At 40.3% G+C, this 25,934-nt stretch overlaps 1 protein-coding gene across 1 annotated transcript in view; it reads left to right on the forward strand.

The window, feature by feature from the left end:
• Positions 1 to 13,824, forward strand: part of LOC100052892 (17-beta-hydroxysteroid dehydrogenase type 6-like) — a 33,355-nt gene extending 19,531 nt beyond the window's left edge. The window contains 4 exon segments of the mRNA XM_070271725.1: positions 4,975 to 5,307; positions 8,648 to 8,906; positions 10,265 to 10,428; positions 13,169 to 13,824. Of these exon segments, the coding sequence (XP_070127826.1) occupies positions 4,995 to 5,307; positions 8,648 to 8,906; positions 10,265 to 10,428; positions 13,169 to 13,386 (954 nt within the window). The 5' untranslated portion in view covers positions 4,975 to 4,994 and the 3' untranslated portion in view covers positions 13,387 to 13,824.
• Positions 13,825 to 25,934: the final 12,110 nt, after the last annotated feature.

Raw genomic sequence — 25,934 nt, forward strand, 5'->3', positions numbered from 1 at the left:
GGTTTATTTCTGGACTCTTGATTCTATTCCGTTGGCCTATGTTTCAGTTTTTATGCCAGTACCATATTGCTCTGACTACTATAGCTTTATAGTGTAGTTTGAAATGAGTGATGTTTGACCTTGGGCAATATGCCTAGTTTTTACCTTAAGCACTGCCATAGTATTCTCATTGGAAAATGGGTATAACAATTGCACATAACTCATGAGGTTGTTGTGTGAGGATGTGATGTGTGTGTGCGTTGCTTGGAATGTTGCCCGTCACAAGGTAAGTTCCGTGTTACTGTTCACTACTATTATTACGTGCCAAGCTGAGGAGTTGGCTTTATCCTTTGGATGACAGGAAGCCATGGAGAGATTCCAACAAGGGCGTGGCATGATCTGAAAGCAATCTCCTCCTTCACCCAAGACCAGGTTGGAATCTGAGAATCAGATAAAATTGCTAGAAAAAAGAAAGTGCTGGGTCAGCCTGGTGGCACAGTGGTTAAGTTTGCACGTTCTGCTTTGGTGGCCTGGGGTTCGCCGGTTCAGATTCCGGGTGCGGACACACTTGGCAAGCCATGCTGTCGTAGGTGTCCCACATATAAAGTAGAGGAACATGGACACGGATGTTAGCTCAGGGCCAGTCTTCCTCAGCAAAAAGAGGAAGATTGGCAGTAGATGTTAGCTCAGGGCTAATCTTCCTCAAAAAGGAAGGAAGGTAGGAAAGGAGGGAGGGAGGGAGGAAGGAAGGAAGGAAGAAAGAGCTAAATATTGCCAAGAGGTCTGAGAAGGGGGAGAGATAAAAGGTCTTGGGCATTGGCTGCTAGGTTGCTGGTGAGCTTTGAGAGAGTTTCCAGAGAGTGATGGGATGGAAGGTGGAGTACAAGGGGTTGGGAAAGCATGGATGGTGAGAGAGTAGAGGCCTGTGCGTATGCTGTTTGAATATTTTGGCTATATGGAATGGAAGAGAGGATGGTCATTTAACGGGTGGCAGGGTAGCATGGTCTTTGGGAGGAGGAACGACAAAAGAAGCATCACAGAGGAAAGTATAGAGACACGTAGAGCAGAGGTATCCTTAGTGAACCGGGAACCCCCTGAAATGAGAGGCAAAATGTTGGGTCTGAAGTAGTGTCCAGGCCATTGGTTTGGATGTGAGGAGGATGGAGGTTGAGCTGATCTGGATTTTGGCGGGGAGGCAAGACGTGAGCTCAGCTATGGAAGGAGAGCCAGATGAACATTAGGTTGGGAAGCTGAGAAGGTTAGAAAAGATTTGGAACAGATGTTGTTGGGGAAACATACGGGAGGGTCAAATAGGGACAAACAGAAGGTGTCCTTGCATCGGTGAAAGTCCAGCTGAGATGGGGTATCATTGATTTGTTGTAGAAATAACTAGTTTGTTTCCTGGCCTTTCTCCTGCGCCACTTGGCAGCTGGCAATTAGAGAATGTGGATGGTAAAGGCTTTGGGGTGCCAGTAAAGCACACTTAAAATGACCGGCCATGGGACCCAGGCTGGATAAGGAGATAAATAAGCCATGAGAGGACTGCAATAATAGAGAGAGCCTGAGGAGAGGGGAGGGGCACAGTGGGAGGAAAGAGACAGGGAGAGGCGAGGAAGGAGGGGAAGGGCCCTGAAGATACGACGGGGCTGTGGTTGGGGAGGGCAGTTTCAGCTTTCAAGACCTTTGTGGGAGAGCAGCTTCAACAATGATGAAGACCACGATGGGAGTCAGGCCTGAAGTAAATAGTAGAAGACCTTAACTTACGCATTGCGATGAGGAAGGTGTTTTTTAGGTTCATCTTCAAAACTCCTTAAAGAAAATTAACCAGGCACTGCCATGTGGATGAGAAGGAAAGAGACTGACAGTGTAGTGTAAGAAAGCCAAATCCTCATTTACCATAGCAGGCAGTCAATCGAGAATGTCTACATTTGATAAATCAAGACATAGCAGTGTGAGTATATAAACTTCCTGGGTCAAAGGCAGAAACCAAAGTGATTGCACAGCTTTTGCAGATGAATGGTTGTAAAACTGAGCCGGCCACTTTGGGTTTGATATTTGAAATACTCAAGAAGGCATCTTCAGGTATTAGATTCATGTTCAGGTCTGGCCCATGTTTGGGGTTCTGCCTGGCCTGGCACATCTCTTCTGCACAGGTTGTTTTCTTGCTGCTGCGTATGCGATGGGTGGATAGTAATACCCACAGAGGCTGTGGGGTCTGAGCTTCTCCCTAATGAGGGAAATGCATTTTCATCTTTGATTGGCATCAGGAAATTAGTCTTTTAGTCAGTATACAGGCAGGATGAAGGCCTGACTGTTACTCCAGTGCACCAGAGAATGCCTTTTGGGTAGAACAGAGGCAGCTGAGAGGACACAGGGCTCTCAGATTGGAGAGAGGCAGAAAACTTGGGCGTTGGGAGACAGAATGGGGAGGTGTAGGGAGAGGGGGAAAGGAGAAAAAGAGAGGAGGAGGGAGGGAGCTTTAAATGTTTCTATCCACTATTTTCTAGCCCTTACTGGCTTTTCCTCCGGTTTTACTCCCCTACACCCTTGGTGGTTCTGGACCCATGTACGATGTGGTGGTGGGTCTCCTCACTAACAGGCAATTCTCCCTGACACCACCTGGGTGTCCTGTAATTCAACTCAATTCTGACACTTCCTCCCAGGAGACGGCATCGGATTAACAGGTTAAGGGTTCAGCCCTACAAGACTACCCCATTCCTCCCTGAGTTCAGATGCCAGTTGCAAACCTGGGTTATTGCCTGTGCTTCTGACTGACTGGCTATAGATTGAAGTTTCCAAAGACCCCTTCCTTGGGTTCGATTAATTTGCTAGAGCAGCTCGCAGAACTTAGAGAAACATTTTACTTACTAGATGACTGGTTTATTGTAAAAGGATAAAACTCAGGAACAGTCAGATGGAAGAGATGCACAGGGCAAGGTATGGGGAAAGGGTGCGGAGGTTCTGTGCCCTCTCTGAGCGTGCCCCTCTCCCTGAATCTCTCAGTGTTCACCAACCCGGAAGCTCTCTGAACCCTGTCCTTTTAGGTTTTATGGAGGCTTCATTACATAGGCATGATTGATTTAAGTCAGTGGCCATTTGTGATCGACCTCAATCTGCAGCCCCTGTCCCCTCCCCAGAGGTCTGGGAGTGGGACTGAAAGTTCCAACCAGTTCTGCCCAGTGTGGGACTCCACTGGGCAGTCTTTGCTCGAGGACACTCCACCGGCCTGGCTGAGACTTTCTCAGGCTGTACTGCAGTCTAAGGATCTTTCTCTCAAATCCCCCTTCCTCCTCGTTCTTCTTTCAGAGGTGTCAGGGCTGCATTACCACCTGTTTCTGTACGCTCCCGCTTCATGCTCTATAGCGTTTCCCCCAGTGAGTCTCTTGCATGTCTGATTCTGTCTTGGCATCTGAGGTGACACACAGGGACATGACGGGACCTCCCTTATAGGGCTGTGTTGTGAGAATTCAATAAGTAAATATAGGCAAAATGCTTAGAACAGGGCCTGATAAGCAGCAAGTGCTATACAAGTGTTAGCTGTTATTATTCTTACTTTATTATCCTTTAGATCTCAGCTTACATTTTACTCTCTCTAGGAAACTTCTCAGATCTCCTAAACTGACTTGGAAGCCTCTCCTGAGTGCTCCAACAGCATCCTCCTCTCATTTCCATTATATTGCATCGTTTTCTTGTCAGTCTTCACACTTAGACTGTGAGTTCAGTGAATAACGGAACCTTGTTTTGGTCACTGTTGTTTATCAGTGCCTAACATTGTCTGACTCACAGTCATCTACTCATAGTAGATGATGAGCTGATGTTTGTTGAATGGAAATGGTGATTCAGTGGAGTGGTAACAGATGAGCGTTATTTGGCAAATGAATGAGAACAGGCAAAGAAGGAATTGTAGAGAATTGTGTACCGAGGCATGAAAAGCCTATGCTGTGCGGGGCACGGAAAGGTGCTTGTTATGTCTGAAGAGTGGGTGCAAAAGAGAGAGTGGTAAAAGAGAAGGCTAAGGAAGAAGTCAAGGGCCAGAGCCCCAGAAGGCCTTAACGCCAAGCTAATGCGGGTATCGGAGTGTCGGCTCTATGATGTCCTAGTGGGCCTGCACCCATCTTTGACCTCTACTCGTGCCTTCATGAATCACGTGTTAGTTCACCCAGCACCTGTAGATTGCCAGAAAGTGGTGGATGTTCCCCCAGAACTACGTATAGAAATGTAGGCATCTCTAAACACTCATTTCATCGATGCGTCTGATTAGTCTCTATTTACAAACTGCTTTGGCTACAATATCTCACCCAAACTGTTGGGTCTCCTAGCTGATCTCTGCTTTCATCACAGCCCTGTTTAATCTATCCTCCACTCCCACTGTGAGACAGATCTTTCTAAAGCTAAATCTGGCCATCTTACTCTTCAATTTACTACCTTCTATATCGCACACTCTGGTTGCCCACAGGATAACGTCCAGATCCTTAGTGTGGCCCACAAGACCCTTCATGGTCTGGCCCTTCACTACCTCATGTCTCATCTCTTCCTCTGTGTGCTCTGTACTGCAGCATGCTGAACCGCTTGTGGGTATCAGGAATTTTATACTGCTCACCCCTCCATTCACGTAGCCATGGGTGCTTCCTGGAATGTCCTTTCATCCTTGTCCGCTTTTTGAACACTTACCTATCCTGTAGGAAGTAGTTCCAAAATCACTGCCTATGTGAAGCCGTTTCTAACTTTGCAGGCAGTGGGTCATCCTCCTTTGCAGCCTCGTTAGACTGTGTGTCTACTTCTGTTCTGGCGCCCACCACACTGCATTGCATTTGTTTGGTTACCTCCCTGACTCCCCTCTCCACACTGTGAGAGTCCTTGAGGGGAGGACGATGTGTTAGTTACTACCGAGTCTCCAGCACCTAATGCGATGCCTGGCATGTAGTAAATACTCAATAGATACTGCTTAAGGCAAAAAGGAAGAAATAAAATGAAAGCTGTTCTCTTTCTTTGAAGGGGAAGGTGGTACCCTCACAATGTGGCTGTACCTGGCTGCCCTCGTGGGCCTGTACTACCTCCTGCGCTGGTACCGGGAGAGGCAGGTGGTGAGCAACCTCCGAGACAAGTACGTCTTCATCACGGGCTGTGACTCAGGCTTTGGGAACCAGCTGGCCAGGCAGCTGGACTTGCGAGGCTTGAGGGTGCTGGGGGCATGTCTGACGGAGAAGGGGGCGGAGCAGCTGAGAGACCGGACGTCAGACAGGCTGGAGACGGTGATCCTGGATGTTACCAAGACGGAGAGCATTGCTGCAGCCACCCAGTGGGTGAAGGAGCGTGTGGGGGACAGAGGTATGTTGAAATATTTTCTCCTTTCATTTACTTAGGTGAGAAGATGTTAAAGTTTATGTATTCATATAAATATATAAATAAATATATATATCTGAAAAGCAAGACTTAAAAGGCTGGCCTTGTCATTTGAAAGGCAGTCATGATCCTCTGCAATGTATCATTTCCCTAACGATGTTTACATTGAAAAATGAGCCTATAGATTGGAGCCTATCTCACCTTGCAAATGGAGTATCTACAATCAGAATTCTTTATGTTTGAAGAATTTTCAAGATGTTCTTTAGAAACTGCTGCTTCTTCCCTTGGCTACCATTTAAAATATAGGCGTTCCTTGAAGTCAGCCTTTGGTCTGCTTCTTTTTTAAAAGTTTTTTCACTTTCTATTTTTCTGATTAATAGACTCTATTTCTTAGAGCAGTTACAGGTTTACAGAAAAATTGAACAGAAAGTACAGAGTTCCCATATCCAGCCCCCCTTACAGTTTCTCCTATTATTAATATCTTGCATTGGTGTGGTTCATTTGTTACAATCGATGAACCAACATTGATATGTCCTTACTCACTAAGTCTATAGTTTACGTTAGGGTCCACTTTGTGTTATATGTTCTATGGGTTTTGCCAAATGTGAAATATCCTGTATCCACCATTATAGTATGATGTAGAATAATTTTACTGCCCTAGAAATCCCTGTGCTCCACTATTCATCATCTCCTCCCTCTCCCCACCCCGAAGCCTGGCAGCCACTGATCTTTTTACTGTCTGCATAGCTTTCTCTTTTGCCGAATGTCATATAGTCATTGGAATCATATTGTATATTGCCTTTTAGACTGGCTCATTTCATTTAGCAATAGGCATTTAAGATTCCACTGTGTCTTTCTGTGGCTTGATAGCTCATTTCTTTTTATTGCTGAATAATATTCCATTGTATGTATGTTTAGCTGTTTATCTGTTGAAGGACATCTTGGTTGTTTTCAATTTTTGGCAATTATGGATAAATCTTCTTCTCAGAGTTCCATTTTCTCTGGATATTATTCAAGTCCTCTTTGATCCTCTTCTCCCTTCCTCTTATTTTATGACTTAATAGATTGTGTTAATTGGACCTCCCAAATATCTCTTCACCCCAGGAATTGCAAACTCGCAATAAAACCGTTTTCTTTGAGTTGCAGAATGTTTAGTTTTTTAAAAATTTATTTTAAATTTGAAAATTGATTGAAAAGTTACTTTAAAATATCACTTCCTATCTCAGGATATACCCCAGCCAGAGTCAGGAATTGCGTGTAGTTGTGACCTCTGTGCTGTGCATAGCAGTTTATTTGTGTTGTACTGTTGTGGTTAGTCTTGTTGTTATTATTTTCCATCTGTGAGGGTGTGAGCTCCTTGATGATGTGGGCATTTCCTACTCACTGTTGCATTTCCACTGTCTGACATATTGCCCGGTACAGGTTAAGGGCTCAACCAATGCTGAATGGATCCCTCTCCTCATAGTTTTATTCATTACCTTTGTGCCCTTGATTTCTAAATTCTCTCTTGCTCCTCACACCTCAATTTCCAACTGCTTGCTGGATTCCTCATCTGGAAATCCTGCTGGTGCCTCAAACTCCCCAGATCTAAAGGAGGACTCTAGGTTCCTACCTCCTCGTCACCAAATCTGCTTTTCTTTTGGTCCTTCTCTCACTGTGGTCTCTTACTATCCCTTTAGTTACGAAGACTCGCTGCCTCAGAGCCTTTTCCATCCTTGTGCTTTCAACCTTTCCATATCCCCATATTTTATAGATTCTGGTAAATAGCATATCGCTAGATATAAAAAATAACCCATTTCTTTAGCTAGAACATTTCATTCATCTACATTTATTTAATTATTGATATGTTTAGATTTGTTTCTGCTCCCTTATTTGTGCTTTTTATTTTTCCCATTTTTTCTGCTCCTTTTTCCTCTTTTGAATTGATTATTTTTTTATTCCATCTTTTTCATTACTAAATGGAAAGTAATACATTCTTTTTCTATTTCTCTAGTAGTTACTTTAGACATGTTAACTGCATACTTGATCTATCCAGTGTGAAATTATTATCCTTGCCTTCTCCTGATTAATCCTAGACCCTCAGAACGTTTGCATTCCAATGACTGTCCTGACATATATGCTATTGCTGTTGCGTATTTTGGGTCTATTTTTTGGCCCCATAATATGTGATATTTGTTTAGATTTTCCCCCTATTTACCATTCTTTTTGCTTATCTTTCCTTCTTGAATCTCCCATCTAAAATTACTTTCCTCTTGACTGAATATATTTTTTAGAATTTAGAAGGTGTAGGGGCAAATTCTCTCTCTCTTTTTACATTTCTTAAAATGTCTTTATTTTTCCCTCATTTGTGAAAGATATTTTTGCCACATAAGCATTTGTAAGTTTTCAGTTATTTTCTCTCAGCACAGTGAAGATGTTGTTCCACCGTCTTCTGGCTCCTGTGGCTTCTGTTGATTAGTGAGTTGTCCGCCTAATTCTTTTACCTTTGACAATAATCTGTCTGTTCTTTCTGACTATTTAAGGATATTCTCTTTCTTTGAAATTACTAAGGATTTATTTCAGTGTGTCTAGATGTGGATTTCTTTATTTATACTGCTTGGTATATTTTTGGCTTCTTGAATCTATGATTAGGGTCCTTCATCAATTCTGGGAAATTCTCAGCTATTGGCCTGACATCAAGATTCCCCACAGAGGATCTACAGTTGCTTCTCTCAGGTGCCAGGGGCACTGAGAAGCCGTGGTCACCTTCAACTTAATTCTTGTCTTGAAGAGTTTTGGAGCACCCAGAGAGTGTGAACCTGGGCTGCGAACCCTCCGGACGGATGACTTGTGGGTCTGATTCCTCAGGGATGATTCTGCCGCCTTCATCCAACATCAAAGTTCAAGACGGACAGTTTTACTTTCAGTCCTTTGGAAGGACTTTCTATTTCACCCTTAAACTGACAGCATAGCCATTTAGGATCCCAGTTTAATGAGGAAACTGTCTTTTATTAGATTCCTCACCTTGGGTGGGGCCTGGACTTCACATCTTCTTATTGTGTACGTTTTTGAAGGTACAAGAATTGAAGTTCAAGTTCACGCTGGTTGGCAATGTCCCTCGAATCCAAAGCCTGGTGCTGTTCTATTTACCCTCTCTGGTTTCCTGCCTTCTCTTAGTTTTCAGCCTGACCTTTCTTTACTTTCTTGTTAACTGACAGATGAATTTAAAAAGATTGAAAATTATATTTTATCTAGCATTTGTAGTTGTTTTCAGCAGGAAGATTGATCTAGGGAAACAGTCTGTCATTTTTGTCGCAAACTGAACTGCTTTGACTTTTTGTTTTAGGGCTCTGGGGCCTGGTCAACAACGCAGGCGTTATTCACTCATCTGCCTACAGTGAGTGGCTGAACATGGAGGCCTATGTCAACGTCCTCAAAGTCAACCTCCTTGGTGTCATTGAGGTGACCTTGAGCATGCTTCCCTTGGTCAGGAAAGCCCAGGGGAGGATTGTCAACGTCTCCAGCATTCTGGGAAGAATTGCTTTCTTTGGAGGCGTCTACTGAAGCTCCAAGTATGGAGTAGAAGCCTTTTCGGATGTTCTGAGGTAATCCTCTTAAGTCAAACAAAAGCATCTATTGAGCACGTAAGTGTCTTAGGCCTTGTGCTTTTCTCCTTGACGTCACCTTGGGCTTCGTCTTCTCCAGCAAGACTGCTTGAACGTCTAGATTAGGGAGCACCCCATCACTGTCCCCAGAGCCCTAGAGTACACGTCTCACGTGGTGCACGAGGCCGTCTGACTTCGCTTGCTGAAGGCAGCGCTTAGCACAGTGCCTGGCACTCACTCACCTCCTGATAAGCGGTTTTGGAAATGCTTATTGAACGCACTTGAATATTCTGGAATGACCAATGACTTCTAATTTTAATTCCCACATCATATTCCATTAATGGTCTCTTGTAGTCTTTGAACACACTGTAATTTTTCACAGGCCTATGCTTTTGTGTGTGCAATTCCCACTGCCTGAAAGTCCACTCTTTCTCTTTCTTGGTCAGAAATTTCCTCTTTATTCTTCAAGGCTCAACTGAAGCCTTCCCTGACTCCCTCAGAAGATCTGTCTGCATCCTCCACTCTACTTCTCTAGCCACTTGGGTTCCTCTCCTTTATAATTCCTTTGAGTTGTAAGCAATTATTTGCTTACTTTCAGACTCACACACTGTGAGCCATTTTTGTGTGGGGAAGATTGGCCCTGAGCTAACATCTGTGACAATTTTCTTCCTCTGTTTCACCTGGGATGCCACTGCGGCGTGGCCTGATGAGTGGTGCTAGCTCTGCACCTGGGATCTGAACCTGTGAACCCTGGGCCACTGAAGCGGAACACCCAAACTTAACCACCATGCAACTGGCCCCACCCACTGAGATTGTGCATGTAAAACACTTGCACAGTGCCTCCCATAAAAATGCTAATTTTCTTTATTATTCCTTGCATTTCATATCTCCAGTGTCTAGCACACATTAGGTACTTAATAAAACTGTTAAAAGAGTGGATAAGGGGGCCAACCCTGTGGTCTAGTGGTAAGTTCAGCACACTCCGCTTTAGAGGACTTGGTTCGGTTCCCAAGTGTAGACATACACCACTCGTTGGAGGCCATGCTGTGATAGCAACCCATATACAGAAAATGGGGAATATTGGCACAGATGTTAGCTCAGGGCTAATCTTCCTCAGGAGAAAAAAACAAAGAAGTGGATGTAGAATTGAATCGTTATGGTAGTTTGTGTAATTATGTTCCAACTGTTGGACCTAGGAATGTTTAAAATTTTATGTCTTTCCTCTCCGTTTCTTTATCCTTTAAAAGATTCATTGAAAGTATTTTTATAACCTTTTTTGTTTTGTTGTTTTCCTTCCTGAGAGCATTGAAATTGTGGTGTCTTTCAATTAAAGGAGTTAACTTGAGTGTTTATTTCAGGTGTGAGCTTCAACATTTTGGAGTGAAAATCAGCATGGTTGAACCTGGCTACTTCAGTACTGGAATGACAAACGTGCAGGAGTCCTTGGAGAAACTGAAGCAAACCTGGGAAGAAGTCCCCACGCATATTAAGGAGAGCTATGGACAGAAGCTTTTTGATGCCCGTAAGCTTTAAGCTTTTCTTTTGTTGGAATGATGGGTAACCTTGCGTGAGAAGGAGAAAAGAGGGTTGGTGGACAATGACTGACAGGTCCCCTGAGAACAAAGCTCCTTAAGCAAAGCCTTCCCAGGACAGGAGGGGTTTGGGAAGGTCCCAGTGCCCTCATGGTTGGCGTGGTGATGGCTGTTGGGGCTGAGGAAGAGGCCATATCCACAGCCTAGGGCCAGGGCTGGCCCAGCTCTGTCACCTGTGGGCCCACCCACCTGAGCCTAGGGAAGTATCCCATGGTTAGAGGTGGGGAGCCTCTGGCTCTTAGAGGGGGGTGCCCCTCCGTAGTTTGGCAGGGCTTGTGTGGGAGGTCTGCTCAACTAAAGTGCAGTCTTCAAGACTGTCTACCCTTTTGGTACAAAGGGCCTGGGCACAAATTGCACATCTTATGTGAGAGGAGGGAGGGTGTAGGTGGGGAGAGGTAAGTGGGTGAGGACCAGATTGGCCATTCCCAGAGAGCGGCCCTCACGTGCAGGCCACAGGAGCCTTGTGGTGTGAGATGGCTCGGTTCCAGGCACGAGTGTCGTTCTGACCTGGAGGAGGAGGCAGTTAGCGGTGCAGGCAAGGCAGTCTTCTTAGTAGAAGTAAGTCGTGCGGGCTGGTGTGGGGCTGCACCTTCCTGGGGGAAGGGATGCTTTTTCTTCACACAAAGAAGCCAGCCGGCCAAGGCCAAAGGGAGCGGCTCTCTGTTCCATTTCACACAAAGGCCCTGTGGCGGGTAGCAGCAGCCCTGTCACTGGCTGTGGGTGACACTGCAGTCCAGAGAAAAGGAGAAGGGGAAGGTGCACACAGAAGACCTGCAGCCCTGTCTTCTGGGTGCATCAGGCCTGAGAGGGTCGCCACCAACAGAGGGGAGAGAAATCGATCAAGGAAAGGCTGACAAGAAACTGCCTGAGCCTCTCAGAACTACAGCAAGCCGGGGAACCACAGCTCTCGACGTGCCACAGGGCCGGCCGTGGTTCTCAGCTCCTCCTCGCCCAGAGTTATCAACTGTCTACTAGGGAGTGTTTCTCCCCTTGTGGGCGCATATATTTTGACAATAGAAATCAATAAGAAAATGGAATTTACTAAAAAAAGTAACTATACATAAAAGGAGAGATATATGTATTTCATGATTTAAAAAGCATTGAAATTGTTCATATATTTGTCCATGGATCAGAATAATCTAGATCAGTGCTGTCCAATAGAAATATGAGAGGGGCCAGCCCGGTGGCGCAGCGATTAAGTTTGCACATTCTGCTTTGGTGGCCCGGCATTCGCCACTTCGGATCCGGGGTCCAGACATGGCACCGCTCATCAAACCATGCTGTGGCAGGCATCCCACATATAAAGTAGAGGAAGATGGGCACGGATGTTAGCTCAGGGCCAGTCTTCCTCAGCAAAAAGAGGAGTATTGACCGACGTTAGCTCAGGGCTGATCTTCCTCAAAAAAAAAAAAGAAAAGGAAAGAAATATGAGAGCCACACACATAATCTTAAATTGTCTAGAAGCCACTTTAAAAAAGGGTAAAGAAGATTTGATTGGTGGTTACCAGGGGAAAGGGGGGTGGGGAGAGGGCACAAAGAGTGAAGTGGTGTACCTACAACATGACTAACAACAATGTACACCTGAAATTTCACAAGATTGTAAACTAATAATCTTAATAAAAAGTTAAAAAAAAAGGGAAAAGAAACAGGTGACATTAATTTTAATTATATATTTTATTTAATCCAATATATCCAAAATACTATCATTTTGACATTTATTATCAATTTAAAAAATTATTAAAAAGATATTTTGATTTTTTCCTATTAATCTTTGAAATTGGTGTGTATTTTACACTTATAGCACATCTTGACTTGGACACTAAATTTTCCTAGGAAATACTTCATCTGTATTTAGATCAGTAAAAGCTATTTATGCCAGCAGCATTATTCATAATAGCCCAAAAGTGGGAACAACGCTAATGTCCATCAGCTGATGAATGGGCAAACAAAATGGGATACAGCCATACAGTGGAATATTATTCGACAAGAAAAAGGAATGATGTACTGATACATGCTACAACATGGATGAAACTTCAGAACAGTTTGCTCAGTGAAAGAAGCCAGTCACAAAAGACCACGATGTATTATTCCATCTATAGGAAATGTCCAGAAAAGGCAATCCGTAGAGATAGCAGGAAGAGTAATGGTTGCCTCGGGGTGCCTTGGAGTGGATGGGTGGGCAGGAAATGGAATGACTGCTAACGGGTGTGGGATTTTCAGAATAATGATAATATTCTAAACTTAGATTGTGGCAAATGGTTGCACAACTCTGAATATGCTAAAAATCACTGATTTGTTCACTTCAAATGGCTGAATTTTATGGCATATGATTAGATCTTACTAGAGATGTTAAAAAATTTCCAGTTGAAAAAGTAGATTCACATACTTATGTTGTTCCAAACATAGTTAAAAATTTTCCAGTAACAGAGTTGAGTTTTAAAATTAAAAACAATTAAAAATTTGAAAATTCAGTTTTCAGTCACACTAGCTATATGTTAAGTGCTCAACAGCTAAATGTGACTAGCAGCTGTCATACTGGGAAGCACAGGTCTGATTGGCTAATCCTTGCAGAAATTAAATGTAGTTAGAGTTCCGTGATTGTGTGCAACAGGATCTTAAAATAACAATATAAAGAATAAGATTGCTGACTGTTTCTCTTTTTGTATACAGATTACAATCAAATCAAACAAGGGCTGTTGGGTGCCAGCACGAACCTGAACCTGGTCACTGACTGCATGGAGCACGCTCTGACGTCTGTGCACCCCCGCACTCGGTACTCAAGCGGCTGGGATGCTCAGTTTTTCTTCATCCCTCTATCTTACTTACCTACATCTCTGGCAGACTACATCCTGACTAGGTCTTGGCCCAAACCAGCTCAGGCAGTCTGAAGAAAACTGGTCTGCTGGCTCCTGAAACAAAGAAGACAAACATCTGATATTGATTGTTAGCATCTCAATAATCCTTATTTAGAACTGCACATTTTGTAATAACAAGCTTTCTTGCCTAAACTTATTTATCTGGTGTCATCAGGGAGCCAAGATGTTTATAGTCCAGATAGCCAAAGCTTATTCCTTTAGAGATGACTCTTTCCTATTTTAATCTTCTTTTGATGATGGTATTTCCAAAATGCATCATGCTTCCTTACCTTATTAAACAGAACAGACTGAAAACAATTTAACTTGTTTTGATGTTATTTCTTTATGTAAATGAATAGCTCTTCTGTGCTGTGATAAATTATTGCTCAGGGCCTGTTGAGAAATATCCTCACTTGAAATGGATCTGTACTGATACTTTTAATAAATATTTTTTTTGTTTTCTCCTCTCTATTTGCTGGCTATGTTTGAAAATGTTTCTTCTTTATTTAAAAATAAATGATTTTTAAATCAAAATAATATGCATATACATGGTTAAAAAATCAGTGAATATGGCCCAGCCCTGTGGCCAATTGGTTAAAGTTCCAGACACTCTGCTTCAGCGGCTCAGGTTTGCAGGTTTGGATCCTGGGCATGGACACACTCCACTCATCAGCCATGCTGTGGTGGTATCCCACATACCAAAAAATAGAGGAAGATTAGCACAGATGTTAGCTCAGGCCTAATCTTCCTCAAGCGAGGAAAAAAAAGAGAAAGACTGGCAATGGATGTTAGCTCAGGGTGAATCTTCCTCAGGGAAAAAAACAAAATTCAGGGGCTGGCCCCATGGCCAAGTGGTTAAGTTCATGTGCTCTGCTTTGGCAGCCTAGGGCTTCACCGGTTTGAATCCTGGCCACGGACATGGCACTGCTCATCAGGCCACACTGAGGTGGCGTCCCACATAGCAGAACCAGAAGGACCTACAACTAGAATATACAACTACGTACTGGGGGGCTTTGTGGAGAAGAAGAACAAAGATTGGCAACAGATGTTAGCTCAGGTGCCAATATTTAAAAAAAAAAATTCAATTAATTTTCACAAGCTTAAAACTGAAAAAAAAAAAAAACAGTTCCCCACCCTTCATTGCTGCTCCTCAGAGTCACATGCTTTCAACTTTTAGCTGTTTCTTCTGGTATTTACTTCTCTATTTCTAAATAATATACTTTTAGTTCTTGACATTAACTTTAGATGTTCTTGATTTACTTCCTAATAGAGTAAATGAGAATTTAGCTTTTTTACACCACTTTCCTGACCATTTCCTTTATCCTCATATTTATAATATAATTTTATCACAATTTCAGTTAAATTAATTGTGCTTGCATTGTTAAGTATGTGAATATTGTTTACTGGGATTTGTTTTTGTTTTTGTTTTGGTGAGGAAGATTAGCCCTGAGCTAACATCTGTGCCAATCTTCCTCTATCTTTTGGTATGTGGGATGCCTCCACAGCATGGCTGATGAGTGGAGTAGGTCTGCTCCCAGGATCCAAACCTGCAAACCTGGCTGCTGAAGCAGAGCACGCAGAACTTTAACCATTCGGCCATGGGGCCAGCCCACTTGTTTACTCTTTATTCAAGCATTTTTCCTTAACTTAGGAACTTAGAAATCAAGTTTTTTTTTCCCTTAGAGTTAATTATTGCCTTGCTTTTTCGCTTGCATTGTTTTTTATTTACTTTAATTTTTTTCACTTCTCTCAGGGTCAGAATGTGATCAGTAGTATTTTCTAGATAGTTAAATAGATTTTAGAATTACCCATTCTATTTCAATGACTCCGACACAGGGTCATGCTTTGATTTACTTATCATGTCTGTGTACTCTCATTGTAGCTGTAAGAGTTTCTTCACTTAAAAAAATCTTTTATGATTCTAGTATTTTTGGAGTGTATAGGCCAGTTATTTTGTAAAGTGTCCCCCAATTTGGATTGTATAATCTGTCCCCATGATCAGATTCGGGTTATGTATTTTGGCAGAAATGCCACAGAAGTGATACTGTGTCCGTCTCAGTGCATCACATCAGTAGGCATAGAGTCAATTTATCTCATTATTGGTGATGTTAAATTTGAACCTTTGGTTAAAGCAGAGTCAGCCAAGTGTCTCCACTATAAAGTTAATGTTTTTGCGCCTGGGATCCGAACCAGCGAACCTGGGCCACCAAAGCAGAGCCTGCAAACTTGACTGCTACGCCACTGTGCTGGCCCCCAAACCTGGATTATTTTGAAGAAAACCTCAGACATCATATAGGAACTGTAATTTTCAAACTGTTAGCATTTTCAATAGCCGCAACTAAATATCAGTTACCTAGGAATAAATCTAGCAAAAGAGGTACAGTACCTTCACAAAGAAAATTATAAAATTTTATTGCGAGACGTTAAAAAAGGCCTAAGTGTAAAAACATATACTATTCATGAATAGGGAGTCTCAATATCAGAAAAAGACATATCGATATTCCCCCAAATAACTTTTAAATTCAGTGTAATTCCAACCCAATCAAAATCTCAGCAGCATTTTATTCAAATTTAGAAGTTTTCAAATTTAATTGGAAGAGCAAAGGGGCACGCAGAGCCAAAAGAATTCTGAAGAACAAGGGGAGGGAAACGTGGCTCCCTAAGTGGAAACACTTGCTATAAAACTGTGCTGATGTAAACCAATAGATGCAAACCAAAGATAGACAAACAGATGTGAAGAAAGAGTGGAGAGCTGAGACGTGGAAACTTCATATGTAGAGGTATCATAACAAGGTAGAGGGGAAATGATCCAATAACAGTGATAGGACAACTGTTTTTTCTTTCTTTTTTTTTCTTTTGGTGAGACAGGTTGGCCCTGAGCTAGCATCTGTTCCAATCTTCCTTCATTTTGTGTGTGGGCCCTGCCACAGCATGGCTTAATGAGTGGTGTGTAGGTCTGTGCCTGGGATCCAAACCCGTGAACCCTGGGATGCTGAAGCAGAATGGGTGAACTTAATCACTATGCCACTGGGCTTGGCCCTGTGTTTTCTTATGGAAATTAGTAAAACTAGATACCTATCCCATCCCACACACAAAAAGGAACTCCAGAGAAACAAATACTTAAATGTGAAAAGCAAAACTTTAAAACTGTCAAAATAAAACATTGAGAACATATTTATGTCTTTAGGATAGGGAAGACTCTTTAAAGAAGATACACACAAAAACAGGATCATAAAGGGAGAGTATTAAGTCTGACTACAGTAAAATTAAGGACTTCTCTGCATCAAATACACCCTACGTAGGTCGAAAGACAAGCCACCAACAGGGAGATATATTTGTGTCACAGACAACCACAATTTTCTTTTTAAATTTTTAAATTTTTTAATTCAGTTTTATTGAGAAATAATTGGCACACATCACTGTATAAGTTGAAGGCATACAACATGATGGTTTGACTTGCGTATATTATGAAATGATTACCACAATAGATTTAGTTAATGTCTAGCATCTCATGTAGATATAATAAAATGAAAAGAAAAAAAATTCTTGGGGCCAGCCCGGTAGCCTAGTGGTTAAGTTCAGTGCGCTCCCTTCAGTGGCCTGGGTTCACTTCCTGGACATGGACCTACACCACTCCTTGGTGGCCACGTTGTGGTGGTGACTTATATACAAAATAGAGGAAGATTGGCACAGATGTTAGCTCAGGGCAATTATCCTCATGAAAAAAATCTGATGATGGTAACTCTTAGGGTCTACTTTCTTAACAACTTTCCCAAATATCCTACAGCTGTGTTACTAAAGTCCTTATTGTGTATATTACATCCCTAGTACTTATTGATATTATAACTGGAGGTTTGTACCTTTTGACTATCTTCCTCTAACTCCTCCTCCCCTAACCTGCACCTCCTCCATCTGGCAACCACAAATCTGATCTCTTTTTCTATGAGTTTTCTGGTTATTTTTTTTAGATTCCACATAAGCGAAATCATACGGTATTTGTCTTTCTGTGTCTGACTTACTTCCCTTAGCATAACGCCCTTCAGGTCCAACCATGTTGTCACAAATGACAGGATTTCCTTGTTTTTTATGGCTGAATAATATTCCTTTGTACATCTATACCATAACTTCTGTATCCATTCATCCATCGGTGGACACTTAGGTTGTTTTTTCCATGTCTTGGCAATTCAACATAATGCTGCTATGAACATGGGGGTCCAGATATCTTCTCGAGTTAGTGTTTTTGTTTCCTTTGGATATATTCCCAGAAGTAGAATTGCTGGATCATGTGGTAGTTCTCTTTTTAATATTTTGAGGAACCTCCATAATGTTTTTCTATAATGGCTGTACCAATTTAAAATCCCACCAATGGTGCATAAGGGTTCTCTTCTTTCCACATCCTTGCCAGCAGTTGTTATCTCTTGTCTTTTTGATGATGGCCATTCTAACAGGTGTGAGGTGATATCTCATTATGGTTTTAATTTGCATTTCTATAATGACTAGTGATATTGAGCATCTTTTCACGTACCTGTTGGCCATTCATATATCTTCTTTGGAAAAATGTGTATTCAGGTCTTTTGCCCATTTTTTAATTATATTATTTAGTTTTTTGCTATTGAGTTATATGAATTATTTACATATTTTAGATATTAACCCCTTATCACATATATAATTTGCAAATATTTTTTCCCATTCTATAGGTTGTCTTTTCACTTTGTTGGTTGTTTCTTTTGCTGTGCAGAAGCTTTTTCGTTTCATGTGGTCCCACTTGTTTATTTTTCATTTTGTTATTTGTGCTTTAGAAGTGATTTCCAAAAAATCATTACCAAGACCCATGTCAAGGAGCTGTTTTCCTATGTTTTCTTCTAGGAGTTTCATGGCTTCAGGTCTTACATTTAAGTCTTTAATCCATCTTGACTTAATTTTTGTAGGTGATATTAAGATAAGGGTCAAGTTTCATTCTTTTACATACGAATATCCAGTTTTCTCAGCACCCTTTATTGAAGAGAATGTCTTTTCTCCATTGAGTATTCTTGGCTCCCTTGTAAACATTAGTTGATGATATATGCTTAGGTTTATTTCTGGGCTTTTGATTCTGTTCCATTGGTCTATTTGTCTGTTTTTATGCCAATACCATACTGTTTTAATTACTATCACTTTATAGCACGGCTTGAAATCAGGAAGTGGGGTGCCTCCTGCTTTGTTCTTCTTTCTCAGTATGTCTTTGGCTATTTGGGGTCTTTTTTGGTCCCATGTAAATCACAAAGTTTTATTACTAAGGAATAGAAAGAACTCAAAATTTATACGGAAAAGAAACAATGATAGAAAAATGGACAGAGGAAAAGAAAATCTGAATGGCCAATAAACATACAAAATATGCTCCTTTTCACCAGTAATCAGAGAAATGCAAAGTAAAACCACAGTGAGATAGAATTTCACATCCGTAGTTTGCCCAAAATTAAAAAGTCAGCCAATACCAAGACTGAAGCTGTAGATCAATGGGAGATCCTACACTTCTGGTGCAAGAGTAAATTTGTACATCCACTTTGGTGAGCAATGTGGGAAATATCTGATAAAGTTGAAATGCATTTGCCTTATGACCAAACAATTCCACTCCCAGATACAGATCATGAATATAGTACATGTACACAAGAAGACCTTTTAAAGACTCTTCATTGCTCTATTGTTTGAATCATGATAAAGTGGAAAGAACTCATCTGTCCATTCACAGAAGAATAGATAAATTGTAGTATGTTCATACAATGGTAGCATGATCACTCTATCATTCTATCTATCTGTCTATCTATCTATCTATCTATCTATCTAATCTATCTATCATCTATCTGTCTATCCATCAATCCATCCATCCGTCTATCTGATTGTTAATATGAATGAAGTTAAACTACATGTATCAACGTGGTTTGATTTTAAGAACATAATGAGTGCAAAAAATAAGTTGCAGAAGATATGAATAGTGGTAGAATATCTTTTGTTTGAAGTGTTAAAACTTGCAGAAAGTGCTATATATTGTTTATGGATATATATGTATATAGTGAAAGTACTGAAGTGTTTATGAGAACGATAAACACCAAATTCCTGATGGTAATTACCTTTGGGGTCTGAGGAAGGGTATATTGGAGATGTCAACTGAAGCAATGTTGCATTTCTTAAGCTGTATGTAGATACATAGGTGTAGGTGTTAATTAATATTCTCTATACTATTTTGTAGGACTCAAATATTTAATAACAAAGATAAAATTGAAAAAAGTCATAGTCTGTGCAATCTCAAACTGTAGGAACTATCTCTTCAAGCAACTATTACGTAAGATGTGCAACTATTACGTAAGATGTACAACTATTACAAAAAGCATTTATTGAATATAAAAGGTAAACCACGATTTTTTTTCAATAGGAAGTAGTAATTGGAATCTGCTTCTCTATATTCTCATTTTAGTGGATATTTTTGGAAATTTTATTGTGGCCAAACACTGTTTTAAAAAATTTGCTCAAGTAGATCATTAACAGGAAAACTTGTTTATCGTATCAACTGATGTACGTAAAGTGTAGAATGGTTGGAGGGCAAGAGCGTTACAAAATAGCTTAGTCCTCGGGAAGGAAAATCATAAAAATTGTGCCAATAAAATTTTAATCTCTAGGACCTTGCACCTAGTAGCCATTAAATAAATATTTGCTGAATGAAGCGAATGTAGGAAATATAAAATTATGTCAAGTGTAAAGGCTGTTTTTCTGTTGCTTTAGGAGGGAGGTTTTCTTGAAAAGTCAGCAATCGTAAGAACAAGAATCAGAACAGAAACTGCCGATGAACTCTAAAAGAATGAGAGCTCTCTATGCATATGTAGGATTTTCCCCACAGACCACACTATTTTGTAATGCTGGAGGCCTCTAGACATTCATTTCGATCTGCTGGACAGGATAAACAAAACATTGGTCTTCCTGTTAACGAATTACTTCAGCAAAATCTCTAAATCATCAATTTTTTCTCTACATGGAAAGTTGTGTCTAAGATACATTACTGAGTCAAAAACAGAGAGTAGCATATATAGTATGAAACTTCTGTAAAAATAAATCTATATATGTAGATATACATACATGCATGTGCATGTGGTGTGTGTGCGCATGTGCGTGTGTGTGAAATAATTCCAGTTGTCAGTATTTGTCTCAGAGGTGGGACAGGGGGTTGGACCTACACTTTCTGCGTTGTTTGTTTTTGTAACATTTGACTTTTCTTTAACTTATATTGTGTTTATGATGGGGGGTATTTATATTATTGGCAAGCCAAAAACTAGTCTGCTAATCAGTGTGGTTGGGGTTCTTGTCTTAGGGAGTAGGGAGTACTTGGGGGGCTTTCTCTTTGGGGTAGATGATAGGGTGGGAGTAGGGGAAAGCACTACCCAAAGCCTCTGTAATAATTTAAAGGATAAGTTGATGCTCTTAACTCCTGTCTAGCTTTTTATTGCAAGAGGAGCAAGTAGGCAGCTCTTGACATTGTCATACTTTCACCTCCAGCTGTAGGGAGCCAAGCCCTGGAATGGTTTTCAGTGTTTTTCTTGACCAGGACCCTGCACCGTAGGGCCAGTAGCAACTACAACCCTCTCAACTAGCGTAGCAAGTCTACAAGGAAGCCTGAAGTCCTGCCTTAGGGCACTTTCATCCACTGCCTGCAGGAGTGTAAATGGATTCAGCCCTTTTGGGGCCAGTTTGATAACCCATCTTCAGAAGTTGTAATGTTATGAATATACTTACATCCAACAATTTAATTAAGACATCATTCTATGGAAATAAAGTGTGGGCCAAGCAAAGACTTAACTGTAAGGAACGTTCATGGCTGCACTTAAAAAAATATAATAAAGAACAAATGAGAAATAATTTGAATTTCCAAACATAGAAGAAATGGTATGAGAAAAACTAAGCAGCCATGTCACAGAAGAACATTTAATACATATATTCACAAAATATTCAATAATATTTAAATATTTCACAGATTTAAGAATAGTTTTATATTTATATAGTATAAATATAAACATTAACAAATAAAATTATCAAAACTTTAGTTTAATAGAATAATCTAATAAATATATTCACAGTATACTTCAAAAGTGAAAGGCTACAAGATAGTCTGAATAGCATGATCTAATTTTGATTTTAAAAAAGGATACACAAGTGCACACATACACTCACACACATACAGAAAAGTCTGGAAAGATACACATTAAATTGTTAACAAGGGTTATCTTTAGTGGGATTATGGGCAGTTCTTCCTTCATCTTTTGCGTGTCTGCCTCCCTTCCTTCATTCCTTCCTTCCTTGTTTTTCTGTCTGCATATTGGATTCTCTAAATTTTCTACAATGAGGATTGTAATAAGCAAAAAAGAACCAATAATAATAGTTTTGAAAAGTCTCAGTCGGGTTGCACAACAATGTGAATGTGCTTAATGACTCTTTACTGTACACTTTAAAATGATTAAAATGGTAAATTTTATGTTAGGTATGTTTCCTCACAATAAAATGTAACGTCTCAGTCTGGGTATCACTTCTGAGAAGCCCTTCCTGGCTCTTCTCTTCCCCTAAGTCTGATGACTTGCTTTTCCTCGGGTCGGAGCACAGAGCATCGGATGTCTGGCTGTCCCAGCACTTATCACACTGGAATGAATGTGCTGAGTGACTTAGCTATTGCTCCAGTAGCCTGCAAAATTTTGAAGACTTCAGTTTCCCCTGGAGCCAGCCAGCACTTGGCACATTTCACTTTGTTGAGTGAATAAATAAAAATAAAAAATAAAAGAACACTGCTGGTTCAGTTATCAACACTGTGACTATTCCTGAGCTGCTTACTGTTTTCCAAGCACAGACTTCTCTCCCACGGTAGATTATAACATCTGGAGAGCAGGATGTCCCCAGGGTACCTGACCCTGGGTCTAACCAGACACAAACACAATAAATATTTATGGAATGAGTGGATATAAATAATTTTCCAGCACCAACATGTCAGATTAAAAAGAGCAAATCTGAAGCCTGGCTCCATGGCCTGGTGGTTAAGTTTGGCATGCTCTGCTTTGCTGGCCCAGGTTCTCAGGTCTGGATCCTGGGCGTGGATCTACTCCACTCAGCAGCCATGCTACGGTGGCATCCCACATGCAAAGTAGAGGAAGATTGGCACAGATGTTAGCTTAGGGCTAATCTTCCTTAGGGGGAAAAAAGAGCAAATCTTAACATGGCAAACATATTAAATCACTGACTTTCAAGGTAAAATTGCTTATTTCTTTAAGTTTAAGGATAGATTGCTTATTTTAAACTTTTGTCGGGGAAAGGTGGGCGCCAGTGCAGAGAGGTGGACGCACACATCTCAAATAGAAAGTTCAATGGGATGTTTTGAAGATGGGAAAATGTTAAAGATATGTTAATTGGAAAAAGGAAGCACATGTAAAATGATATATGATCTAAAATATAGGGGGCCCAAATAATTTATTGTTGAAACCGGGACACTTTTGGGAATGAAAGGCAGTGCTGAAATACTTAAAATTATGTAATTTTTGAAATACTTATTAATAGGCAAATTAATTTTTAATTTATTAGAATGCATATAATAAATAGTTCTACTGAAATTTATTTCCAAAAATAAAATTCTTTCTAAAAACAATAACATATCTCTGTGAGTATTAAAACATAAAGTTCTCTTTATATTGATTATTTAAACATTAGCCTAAACCAAATTCTTTCTTTTTCTCTTTTTTTTGTGAGGAAGATTGGCCCTGAGCTAACATCTGTTGCCAATCTTCCTGTTTCTGCTTAAGGAAGATTGTTGTTGAGCTAGCATTGGTGGCAATCTTCCTCTATTTTATCTTGGATGCTTCCACAACACGGCTGGACGAGCAGTGCTAGATTTGTGCCTGGCATCCAAAGCTGTGAAACCCTGGGCTGCCAAAGCAGAGTGCATGAACTTCATCACTATGCCCTTGGGCTGGCACTGGAATTCTTATTTGTGATGCTTATTCATGCGTGTCCTTGAGTCAGTATATCAGCTGTATCTGTCTCTACTGAGTCACTGAAAGTTTTTTAGAGTGTATTTTTCCGATATGATCTTATTTTAACTTTCCATAAAATTGCATGTAATTGATTAATAACTTAGAAATTGTCAACAAATGTCAATTGACTGTTTTCTGTAGTCCTAAACATTTTTTTTTTTTGCTGAGGAAGATTCACCCTGAGCTAACATCTGTAGCCAATCTTCCTCTTTTTGCTAGAGGAAGATTCACGCTGAGGTAACGTCCATGCCAATCTTCCTCTACTCTGCATGTGGGTCGCTACCACAGCATGGCCAGCAATGAGCAGTGTAGGTCTGTGCTGGACAAACAAAGCAGACTGGGCCGAACTCAACCACCAGGCCATGGGGCTGGCCCCCACAACATTTTTAATTGAGAAAATACTTTCTCTACAGGTGCTGAGTACCTCGTAACTTCAGAGGAAAGTCTGTTAAAGGGAATCTATTTTCAATTTTTTTTTGTGCTGAAAAGCATACGTATTTCAGCCCAAACATTTTCACAAAAACTTTTTTTGGCTATGTTAAAAAAATATTTTTGACAAAAAAACTGACCACCATGGTTTCACCAAATCTAGATGCTGCAGAATCATAGACCTAAATTTTACTCCATTCCATTGCAGAATGTGTTTATCTATTAAAAATAGGAGTTCCATAAAAGATTCTTCCCCTAAATTCATTTAGCCCAAAATGTAATTATGGAATATAGAATTTCAAAATTAAACCTTATACACTATTTGAGTTCTCACTGGTAATTTGCTCTGTTCCTCTCTTGCCTTTGTAGGGATGAATTTAAATGTCTTGCTGTTTACAGTGTTTGTTTTCAATAATTGCAGTTTGCTAAAAGCTTCAACAATGATGTTCCATTTGTTGAATATTGAATAAAGATTTCCAGCAGATTTTTTTTTGAGGAAGATTAGCCCTGAGCTAACGTCTGCTGCCAATCCTTCTCTGTTTTTTGTTTTGTTTTTTTTTTTTTTTTTTGCTGAGGAAGACTGGCCCTGAGCTAATATCTGTGCCCATCTTCCTCTACTTTATATGTGGGACGCCTGCCACAGCATGGCTTGCCAAGCAGTGCCATGTCCGCACCCGGGATCTGAACCTGTAACCCTGGGCCGCCGAAGCAGAACGTGCAAACTTAACTGCTTTGCCACTGGGCCGGCCTCAATTTCCAGCTGATTTTGAACAAAATGCAATAAAAAATTACAAGACATTTACAAAAAGCTAAGAATGTAGGGCACAGGTTGTACAAGGTAATTCTTCAAAGGCTCACACATTTCTAAAATCTAATTAATGACAGGCAGGAAACACAAGAAGCGTGTCCTGTTGTGTTGAAGTATTTTTTAAACCACTATATTGACATGTAATTCACATGCCATCAAATTCACTCATTAATAGCATACGGTTTTGTGGTATAGTCACAGAGCTGTGCAATCATCACCATTGTCTAATTTCAGAACATTCTCATCACCCTAAAAAGACACCTTGTACCCATTCAAAGTTTTTATTTATTTTCTTTACTTTTTAACATTATTTTTAGTATGAAATACAGTGTACATACCAAGAAGTGCATAAACATATATGTAGAATTTAATAAATAATTATGAAGTGAATATCCTTGTAATGCGCACTTTGGTCAACATATGGAACATTGCCACCCCAATGTACACCTTCCTCATTTGACGGTCTAGAGTCTAACCACTATCCAGACTTTTGTTAAAATCATTTCCTTGATTTTCTGTTTAGTTTAACTACCTATGATTTTCTTTCCTTTTTTAAAACGGAGCTATAATTGACATATAACGTTACGTTAGTTTCAGATGTACAACATGATGATTCGATATTTGTATATATTGTGAAATGATCACCACAATAAGTCTTGTTAACATCCGTCACCATACATAGTTAGAAAATTTCTTTTTCTTGTGATGAGAACTTTTAAGATCTACTCTCCCAGCAACTTCCAAATATACAACACAGTATTAGTAACTATAGTCACCATGCTGTATATGACATCCCCAGGACGTATTTACTTTATAACTGGAAGTTTATACCTATTGATGACCTTCATCCGTTTTGCACCTCCGACCCCTGCCTCTAGCAACCACCAATCTGTTCTCTGTATCCATGAGCTCGTTCTTTTTAAAAAAGATTCTCTATATAAATGAGATCATACGGAACTGCCTATAATTGTATTCCTTAAATATATGGTCTTGTTTTACCTATTTTGATTCTTATATATCTTGCTTCTTTTGATCAGCGTTATGCTGACAAGATTTGCCTGTAGCGTTGTCCATGGAAGTTGTTTGTCCATTTTCATTACTGTCTCTTCAAACACATGTAGAATTTTCTGGTAACCATTTAGTTACTGATTCGTGGCATATTATATTTTGGTTAGAGAATTTTATCAGCAGAGGACTTTGATATTTGTTGAGACTTGCTTCGTGGCCAGTATGTGGTAAATTTTTATACAAAGTATTTATTTTTTAACATCAGTTTTTCCACAACAATTTTGTAGCTCATTTACTCT

This window comes from Equus caballus, chromosome 6 (genome assembly GCF_041296265.1).
Source record: "Equus caballus isolate H_3958 breed thoroughbred chromosome 6, TB-T2T, whole genome shotgun sequence".
Lineage (NCBI taxonomy): Eukaryota > Metazoa > Chordata > Mammalia > Perissodactyla > Equidae > Equus > Equus caballus.